Source organism: Cottoperca gobio, chromosome 9 (assembly GCF_900634415.1).
Source record: "Cottoperca gobio chromosome 9, fCotGob3.1, whole genome shotgun sequence".
NCBI lineage: Eukaryota > Metazoa > Chordata > Actinopteri > Perciformes > Bovichtidae > Cottoperca > Cottoperca gobio.
In genome coordinates, this window is record NC_041363.1 from 7,794,980 (window position 1) to 7,805,962 (window position 10,983).

At 42.1% G+C, this 10,983-nt stretch overlaps 1 protein-coding gene across 2 annotated transcripts in view; it reads left to right on the plus strand.

The window, feature by feature from the left end:
• Positions 1-3,721: 3,721 nt before the first annotated feature.
• rtkna (rhotekin a) overlaps positions 3,722-10,983 on the plus strand; it is a 53,326-nt gene continuing 46,064 nt past the window's right edge. For both annotated transcript variants that reach the window (XM_029439498.1, XM_029439501.1), the window contains exon 1: positions 3,722-4,221. In XM_029439498.1, the coding sequence (XP_029295358.1) occupies positions 4,111-4,221 (111 nt within the window). In that variant the 5' untranslated portion in view covers positions 3,722-4,110. The remainder of the gene's footprint in view (positions 4,222-10,983) is intronic.

The window sequence follows — 10,983 nt, forward strand, 5'->3', positions numbered from 1 at the left end:
TTTCCACTCGTGTGTGTATATTTATATTATATATATATTTATTTATATATATTTTTTTTTAAATATTTTTTTGTTTATATATATATTTTTTTTTATTTTTTACAAATTTTAGCAAAATGGGGAATTGTTACCCAAATGTGTGTGACCGACTTAATGATGTGTTGCTGTAATGGCAAGTCATGTCCAGCAGAAGTCAGACTAGTATAATGTATTCACATTACAGTAAAATGTTGCATGAATACATAAGGGCTTGGTGTCTAAGCATGTACAGAATCACAGCCCAACACTCTGCTTCCAAGTGTGTGTGTGCGTGTGTGTGTGTGTGTGTGCGCTGTATACACTAGTGTCTCTTGGCAGGCTAATAATTTGATTGCAAGCCAGACTTAAGTCCTCCTTTAGTCCCTCTGGTGCTTTCCACACAGTTTCCGTTCCAGTATATGCGTTGTGTTCGAGCTCTCCGTTTTCCCTGAGGTGTTCCCTCATCCAAACACCATGGATCGAGTGATCCATCATAATGTTTTTCACATCGGATGTGTGCATATTTCAGAGTGATAACAGGGTTTACAGACACACATTGGGCCAGTTCTTAACATCCTTTAAGCTTGCAAGCTTTAATTGCAGACAAAAGGGTATTTACAGGTCAGAGAGAGAACATTGAGGTGTTATAATACCATTGCCGCAGTGATTTATCATTTTGTGTGGCATGAGAGCACATTGGCCATTACTTGTGTTAACTTTGGATCTGCACACCCATTATTTATTTCCTTAGGTGTCCTGAAAACTGATCCTGGAATGTTTGAAGTGCAATAATGTAAGAACAGTAGAGGAAGTAGGGCAATAGTTACTGTATGCAAGTGTATATTTAGAATATAGAAAAGCACATATAATTACAGTGGGAACAGCCACAATCATTCTGCTGAGCCTGTAGCGCTTACGTTCCATGAAAAGGAAGCCAGAGAGATTTCCTATATTTCCAATATTTGATGCCTGTTTACAGCCACACTTCTGGATCTACACTGGTGGGCAATCGATCATACACTGTGTGGGAATGAGGCAGAGAGAAACAGAATTCTATTTTGTACCATGTATCGGCAAGATTGTCTCTTTTTTTTTTTTATATCATGTGATCTTCCTCCAGCTGTTCCATAGACATTGCTCTCTGAGTGCAGAGCGGCCGTTTGTGCTCTGACTGCGGTAGGCATTTTATAGCTTGCTGTGACAGTGTCAGTGTTGACTGCTGTACTTGATTCTCCCTGTAGCAGTCACTTTTGTTTTTGCCGGTGTGTGTGGGCAAAAGAGATAAATATTTAGGGATTTACAAATAGAATATGCACTATAAACGAGGGGTGATAAACCAGACCTATCTTTTCCCCACAGATGGATTTAAAATCTGCCATGGCAAAGCCTGCACATAAGCCCCTTGCTTGCCTGACTGCAGCGAACTGAGCTGCCCAAAGGGCTCGATGGAGCCCAACGAGGAGTTAAAAGGGGGTCAGACCTTGCTTGGGAAAGCACTGCTCCCCTCTGAGACTGTCTACCCCCTACTGACCAAAGCGGCATGAGGCGTGTAAACAAAATCTGCATTTCACATTGTCCCTTCTAGGAAACAGACAGACATCCAAGGGAGATCACATTGCTGCATGAGTTACAGCGCCTTCAGCTATTTACTCAAGCTCCCAACATCAACAAACATCCTGCTTTTAAATAAGATGCTTGGGGGGAGATTAGAGGAACAGGGGCTACACAAGCCCCTTTTTCTATAGAGACCGTGCACAACTCATTGCAGACCTACAATCAACAATATATTTGTAAGATTGTGGTGCAAACACCTTTAACCCATGGATGGAGGAGTAAGTGTGGTCTGTGCCTAATCGCTGGATGTAAGTGTATGCAAGACTTTGTTTTACAGTGAGCATCGAGCACTAAACTGTTGAGAAATCTGGTTGAAACATAGCATGGGAAATGCAACAATACCCAAAGAACACAAACCAAAACTAATCTTATGATTGGAAGACAGACAAGAGATTGCTGCATCAAGGCTCGTTTGTGATTTAAGACAAAAATGAACAAAACATGCTCAACATCACAACATGATACCATAATGCCAGACAGTGGGTTTTCAGAGTTAATTGCCTTCCCAGTGTTGATTAAAGCAGTTGTGTTGTAAATAGTAGGACAATCACACAGAACAATGGCTTGCAAATTACACAAACCCTAATGTAGACTTTATCTTAATGCAAAGCATTTTCATCCTGGCATCACTAACGGCTTTTTTACTGATCTTTGTCTTTGTTTGTAGCCTCTGCTTCCTCTCTTTTAACACTTTATTTGGATAGTTTCAGTTGATACAGTAGGTCATGATTGGGGTTATACAGTGTCTGAATGTACAGAAACAAAAAGATAAATCGAGCTGTGAACACTGGCTTCTTGCTACCCAATAGTTCTTGTAATATCACTAATGCATTTCAGGAAAGATGTACAAAGTAGTGTGACTCTAAGGCTCATGAATTGGATGTGAGTCCCTGTCTGGATAACATGTGCCTTCTTGTGGGACTGGACTAAGCAGAGTTGTGGTATCACCTTGTGTCATGGAGCTGAGATTTCCCAGCAGACCTCTGTCACTCTCTCCGTGAATGTGACCTCGATGACTTTCTGACCTTTCAGAATTCCACTCACAGCAGGTCCGGTGCCGCCACATATCGTGATTCACATTCCTGCTGAATCTGTAAGCCCTGTTGTGCAGACAATCGTAAATAAAATGTTATACCATGAAGGCAAAGGCCGTACCCCCCGCTTCGCGGCCCCCTAAGTAGGCTGCATTATTAGTATTGAGGAAATGGGGATTCTGAGAGGTTAAAGAGTAGCAAATAAGCATCACCTGAAACATATTCAAACAAGCTCCTGGTCCCATGACAGGTTAAGGGAGTTGTTTTATCTGGTATTCTCTTTATGTGATAGGCTAAGCCATATGCTATTAACCTCATCAACCCAGCTGGTCCCACTGGTGGATTCATTATTCAAAGGCACAAAACTTGGCCAAATATCTCTCACACCCATTTGTATTCTAGTGAAGACCTCCAGCTTTACAACGATATCAAACATGTAAGGTTAAGGATGGTAGGCTACAGCCCGAAGAGACTGCAGTCCATCAGGAAGAAAACCTCATCAAGAAGTCTCGGGACCCACTGACTCCCCCCACCCCTGACATCGTTCTCTATGCATTACATGAACGCACATTTTGGACTATTGTCACTATATATTGCAAATATTATTTTAACTATGAACTTTTGCACATCCCCTAACATAGGTGTACTAAACTTTAATATTATACATATGTGTTATAGTATTTTCTGTAGACTCTTTGTCATACTTTTATTCTATAATTTTAATGTAATGTAATGTAATGCTCTCCCTTTGAACCCACTTAAGGGGAATTCTAATAATTTTAAAAAATCAAATCAAATCAGTGAACAAAAGAAAAGTTCAAATATGAACCTGGAACAATAGTTTAAAGATATCATTAATTCCTATAAAAGTATCCTAATTTCGATTAATTCTTTCTATATGTTTTAGATTGTGTAGGCTATATTTTGAAAGTTAAATACCAAAAGGAAATAATTTAGGCTACAAATGTTGCTATTGCTTCATCCAACGCTGCTGAATGACTTGCATTAACAGGCCTACAACAGGCACCTGAGATATTGCAATAGTAAATCTCTTCACTGCAGTCATCGCCGGTAGGGGTCTCCGGATAGGCCAAAGTTAGTTCCCAGCTCCACTCCACCACATGGGGTGTCACTGTGTCACTGTTGCACGCACAAGGGGCAGTGTTTGGAAAAGTGAAAAGTCAGCTGTGAAGGAAGACTCCGTAAATCTATTTGTGCCTTACTGCGAATGGACTTGTCTCAGTCTCGGATCCCACATCAGAAGCAACTTCAGTGTTTGATTCGGGGCTTTTTATTGATCTCTTGGGGGCCGTTGTGTACCACCTGGACCTGCGTCGGGCTGCTTGGCAGTTTTCGAAGCGATTCCTCTTCTTTGCGCACTCTTTAAGTTCTGCTAATACGCTCTGTAGAGGACGATCTGTAAAGTTGGCAGAAAGCAGAGACGATGTTTTGCCGAAATCAAACAGCGAGAGCAACCGTTGCTCGCGGCTCTGCCCTTGAAATGGAGATACGACGAGGGAAGTTCAGAAAGAGCGTTTTCCTGGACACATCACAGGTAGATACACACACACAAACACACACGCAACTAATAAACACGCACACACTACGGGGGATTCTCTGTTTACAACTTTGACTGATCTCTCTCCCTCTACAAAATATCTCATTTGGCACACTTTAATCTTGTTTTGAAGGCTTTTGAGTTGTGCGATATTTTAATTAAACTGCACTGGAGAGTTGCTGCTGCCTTCACGTCCTCAAATTAAAGCTTAATTGCAGCATCTCCAAACTACTTTGCATTTTACTCGACTCTAAACAAAAACCAATAATATCCCTACAGAGACTTAGAAGTGTGCCTGCGGTACTCAGTAATGCGCTAATAGTAAGTTAAATGTGCTTTAGGTTATGTTCCAAGTCCCATGGTATTGTTTTAATATTTGGTTTAATAGGGTATTGTGTAATTCTGTTGTGATGCTGGCACCTTCAAGTAGTAATGAAAAACATGACATTTGTTTTTCATTATGGCTCATTTTTATTTTGGAAAAAAAATGCATTATACCTACTTTTGTAATTCTGTCCTCCAGAGATTTCTGCTTCACTGCTCTTTTGTAAAGTGCATTGGCTCACTTGTTTGTCTTTTAGCTGCTTTAATTTTGCAGAATGTGGACAGTTGAAAATAAGGCTGCATCCAAAAGTTGAGAACTAGGTCAGAGATGTAGCCCTCTCAGCTGTTTATCACTGGATTAGAACTGGTACTCTTCATGCATGTTTTCCTCTTCCTCCCTGCAAAGCTCCCATGTCAACATCTGCTTCACATTAGCCACTGTTTGTCGGCAAAGCAGACAAGCTCAGAAGTGATTTCCAATGCAACCTCTAATTAATTTTGTGTGTGCTCCCTCTGTCCATCTACATTGTCTTCCTCTCCCTCTCTCACACACACACACACACACACACACACACACACACACACACACACACACACACACACACACACACACACAAACACACTTTCCTGTGAGCCGTGGGCAGTTTGCATATAACTTTGGTTTCACTTGAGAGTGCTGATATTTGGTAATTCAGTCAGAAACATGTTCCAGTTTTAGGAGTGTTTGTGTGTGTCAAATTAAAATTAAACCAACATTTCAGCTGTACACAGTTCTGGATAGATTTGTTCCGGTGATACTAGACAGGAAAAAGTGGTGACGTGTGTGTGTATGCAAGAGAGTATCAGAGAGAGAGAGAGAGAGAGAGAGAGAGAGAAGATGTGATGGATTCGATTGTAAGAGGATATTTAAGAAATGTTAATGGTGCAATATAGTTAATGGAAAAGATAGGGTATTGATTCTGTCTCTCTCCTCCCCTCTCTGAATCTCTCTTGCTTTTTCACCGTGTGTGTGTGTGTGTGTGTGTGTGTGTGTGTGTGTGTGTGTGTGTGTGTGTGTGTGTGTGCAGGCATAGATATTGTCAGTTTATGTGTACCAGTTGTTTACGATTCACGTCACAGGAAAACACCACTAACCCCTGGAGAGTCGGGCACACTCGTATCATATTGATGTGCACTCAGAATTACCCTGATTTGGTCTCTGAGCAGCGCAAGTTCATATCTGACACACAAGCTCGTAAAGGCCAATAATGCATAACACCTCCTGGAGGTGCAGCAGTGTTCATGTGGTTAAGTCTATAGAGTATCTCAGGCAGGAATATCTCATGTGTTTTATTTTCAGATGGTGCGAGTTGATGAATGTCTCCGAGGTGCACAGAGAGTGTAAGCAATTTTCCTCAGAGGCATTGTGATCAGAGAGATAAGCAGTGGTACTTGGGCTTTTTTTAAAGCAGTGGAAGCATTCATGACTTATCGTTTATAATATTTATTTCTGTATTTATTTTGCCAGCTTAGTCGGGTGAGGGTTAGATGAGGAGGGAGCAAAAGTCGAGAGCCGAAGACTGTACTTTACCTGTTTTTTGGAGAACTTAAATGAAATGAAAAGCGGATAAAAGAAAAGGGACTGACCAGGCAAACCATCACATTCATCTTTAAAACAAGCTTTCACCCCTAACTCGTATTACTTCCCTGTTTAGTCTCTGTGTTAGTTATTTATCAAGGTAAAAGCGTCCCTTCTTTTCACAACAACAATCATTGCTTCCTTAACTGTGTAATCTTCTCTCCGCTGGTTCTCATACAAGATTAATTTGTGTCTCTGCCTTTGTTGCCAATGCTAATGATCCTCTTTCAGGGACTAAGGCTTTCCTCCGGCTCTGTGTGTTAGGGCTCTCTCAATGCCACTGTGGCATTTTAATGAAGCAGGTTACCTCAGTGTGAAAGCACCCCCTTTTCACCGTGCCAAGGGATATCACTTTGTGTGTGCCAACGTTTGAGCCTCTTATTTAAATGCGTGAAGGTTGTTTGTCTGAAATGTTGTTTTGTTTGTCAGTCAATGACCTGCTATCAGAGAATGAAATGCACAACCATCTGATAGAGAGCGTGTCTTTTGTTGGACTGAACCCAAAGTGAATCTTATTTGTATGTATGTGGGAAATGGAAATGTGTAATTGGAAGAGAAAAGATCATTTTTAGGACTCTGCCTAAATGCCCCAGTTATCTTGCATTAGACCATATTCACAGCAGCAAACTATGTATATTTGATTAGCTTATTCATTCAGCATTTAATATGTTTGTTGGTAAAGTGTGCTTGTATAATCTTTTGAATGGAGTAAAGTGTTAAAAACATTAAATTAAATAGTGTGTGTGTGTGTGTGTGTCTGTGTCTGTCTGGAAGTAAATGAAGCCAAGACCGATATCATTAATCTAGAAACAGCAGAACCAGACTTTGGGGATTTATGTAGACTATGTGCCTATCAGTTATGTAAATAAAAGATTCAAATGTTTAAAATATTGCCATGCGTCCAGTTTGAGTGTCTCAGCATTATAAGTCCTGACAGTCCTGCATGTGTTCTGACTCCACATCCTCTGAGGTTCAGTGCTGAATCATTCTGCTGTGTGCACATCACAGATTGACAATATGGTCAGAGAGTGGAGGGAGATTGAGAAACTGAGCAAAAGATTACATGCTCATATGTTTAGAAATCCATTCTGTCGATCCTCTGCCTGCTGCTCTCAGTGGGAGCAGAGAAGACCTCTGCTTTCTGCATCCCTCCTCTCTGATCCAAGAGGCCACCAGTGTGTCTCTGCACTCTGCTCTATCTCGGCCCTCGTCGGCTCTGCTGTTTCAGCTGAAGCCACCCAGGCATGCAGTGGGAGCCTGGGCTAGTGCGGGTATTATTATGGAGGTGGGGATGGAATGTCCTGTATTTCAATGCTCCGTCTTGTGTTTAACTCAAGGATGGTCCCCACTAGTCCGCACCACTGTGGCTACTACCAGCTACGTAAGGCCAGGAAGTGGTTAGATGTGTGTGTGTGTGTGTGTAATGACACACCCATCTACCCACTCACTCCTCTCAGCCTGCAGGAGTGTATGGCAAGTACTGGGAGTCTGCATTTGTGTCAAATTAAAGCTTTAACAACTTTGGGCTGCGGTTTGGTTGGTTTTGGTGCTCTGCCCTTCTCCACCCTGTAGAGCCACACACTCTCACCAGTAAGTATCCAAACTAAACATACTAGTAGCTTTAGTGAAATGTTGGTGTTCCCTATACTCAGCATATATTCACCCACCCTAAAAGAATGTGTTGGTCACACCAGTAGAGCGGTAACTCCTGTCTTGTATTTTGTGTGATGTGATGGGATTTTAGTTTAATGCAAAGTCAAACATTTGCAGCTCTTTTCAGAACTTGGTTCAATGTTTACTTGTTTTTATGTTTGGGGGTGGGGAATATTTTTGCTTTTATCACTGGAAACCTGGTGTTGTTTCTCCCACGTCTGAGATATTGTCTCACTTATGTTTTCTCCAGATGCTAGGATGTATGGTTTATAGTTCTCAGAGGCAGACTTCGCACTGTAGGCAGCCTCATTTTCAGCAGCGTCTCTGTGTGGCTTCTGCTAGTGTTTAATGTGGCCTGGCAGAAAACTGCGATGAACTAAACCTGTTTATGTAAGCATATGCTTGCCTCCCCACATACACCGATGGAGAGAGAGAGGTCATATAGACGTTGCCAGGACGACACTAGCCAGCAAGAGGAAGCACCTCAGATCATCAACCCATTGAGAAAAGAGTCGCTTTCAAGGAATGCCAAAAGTTCCCCACAGTCTCTCTCTCTCTCTCTCTCTCTCTCTCTCTCTCAAGGCAGCTCTGTGTACCCAGAGAACAATGAGTCATCGCCTCACAAAGCCCAATGCATAGCCTTGAGCTTGGGCATGAGAGGCAAAGAGGCAAAGAGGCTCCGAGGCCCGGGGATTCTTAAGAGTGGAGGCATTCTTCCAGATTTCTTGAACAACTACAGTGTCAAAGTTGCCAAGACTGGCCTACAAGAGTTCTGTGAGAGAGTTATCATCTGAGATTTGTAGCCCAATCTTCCAAATTAGTGTTGGACTTCATACTACTATGAAGCCTCGGGGCTTTCTGGCATGTTGAACACTGCAGGGGTGCAGCGGAGATGCCAGGGAAAGGTTTACCCTTTCAAAGACCCTTCCTCTCAAACAAAGCTCGACCACTGGAGCTTTCTGCTCGGAGGCTTTCTCGGTATGCTGAGGGATATTTTAACTAGTAAATGTTTAACTTTTTGTTATTGCACAAGCTTTGTGTATACATCATTGTGGAGCACTGTTCCCACTCAGCCTCAGAGTGCTAGCACAAATGAAAAATTATTTAATCTAAGTCTCTTTAAAAATTCAGCCAATGTCCTGCAATTGCTCCCATGGTAATGAGTAACTGTTTCTCTAATATGTTTAGTGAAAGAGAGAACAATGCTTTATTGTTCAACTAAAGTATTTAATAAAGAGTATTACTTATTTCACTCTTGAATTCTCATATGCTCGTTCTTTATCTTTTTATGCAACTAGGCAGGGTTATGTTGCCGTTTTTTATTCAACACAATAAGCCTATTGTTTGTAGGAAAATGTCATACATCAAATGTAATTCACGTAATGTCTTTGCTCTGAGGCAGTGATAATCTCTTTCGGTCTCTAATTTGTTCATTTTCACAGTTGATATTTACAGTATACTGCGTTTGTTTACTTGGTGTTGGGACTCAAAAGCCCTGAAGGTCTCTGTTCCTTTCTATTTCATATGACCACACACACACACACACACACACACACACACACACACACACACACACACACAACATTAGTGTGCCCGTCAAGGACAGCACTTTCTTTCACAGCCTTATCTTATCTAAGTCCCACCGCCTCGACATGCTGGACAAAGCATTTTTATGCAATTATGTTTTTCCTTTGCTCTGATGCCATTCGGGGATCTATTTCTAGGTCGTCATTGCTCCAAATGGATCAAAAGTGTACCGTCTCTGTGTGAGGGCCATACATGTTGGAATGTGGTTAGTGGCCTGCGTCTCTATGTGGCAACTGGTGTCAGGGTGCAGTTTAACAGCTGAGGGTCTGTTGCTGATGTTGCAAGTGAACCCCACCCAACCACAGATACAGTATGCTTCCTTGTATGTCATAGGACTTAACAAGAAGTGAATAGAGAGAGCAAAGATAGATCATGTGTATGTACACACACGCACAGGCACAGGCACAGGCACACAAACACACGCAGGAACCGACACCCATACCGTCAGAATCCAGTTCACAGATGTCTGCATCTCCATGTATGCCCCGCACATTAACAACCCTGCTTACCGTTCTGTGTTCTGAATGAAAGCTGCTGTTTTGAACGCTTTATTAGTCATTCCTGGTGACTGCAGTTCGTCAGCCTCTGTTTCACACACACAAACCTTCAGACAGTGACTAAGCAGCAGTGTCTCCTTGAGCAAGGTCCATTGCATATTATCAGACATAGACAGGCTTTGTTCACACAGTGCGCGCTGTCCTGAGCGAGGCTGTCACTGCCAGTGACTCGGCTAACAGACAGATGGAGAGGTAGATGGAGGTGGCGTAATCACTGGATACTTTCCCACTCTCCCAGATGGGAAACTTCCTCCATGCATCATCAAACCTGTCTCATTCAGTTACCACCTTGGTTAGTGAAGTGGATAATGCGTTTGAATCAGAGTAACCCAGAACTGTTGCCATGCGTGTCCCTACTTGTCCACCCATTTGTACTGCGCATTACTAGAGAAAATAGGACATTGAAAGGATTTGTTGTAAACTAAGCTATCTCAGAGGATGTGAATTGCACTGAGAGGTATAAAATAAACTACACTAGAGTTTAAATGATGTAATGCAGTAAGACGATGTGTTATTTCTTCCGGATTAACGATAATGAAAATGGTTGACCTCTACATACTACAGCTCTTCCACTCTTTTATTCTCCACAATCTATCAACGCCTCCCTTTCCCAGGAGAGCCGTATTATGTGGGCCACACCACTTCTTAGAGGCTCCGGTCCCTTGATATAGCAGGAAACAATGATCATATACTATAGGGCTAACCCACTTTCCTGATCCAGTTTACAGAAAGGATGTCCTCCTTTGTCTGTACCTCTAGACACCCATAGAAGATTACTGTTTGTTTTATGTCGCTTTATCTCTCAATCTATTTTCACTGTTTGTCTTCGGATACACACCCAACCAGAGGCCTTAACCTAAACCTATCAAGCTTGGCGCTAACAGACTGTAAAACAGAACTTGACTGCCTCATACCAAAGGTATCTTCTTCCTGTGAACATAAGACCCCCTCGGTGTACTGCTCTGTTAAACATTGACAAAAAGATGCCCACACACACACACACATACACACATACACACA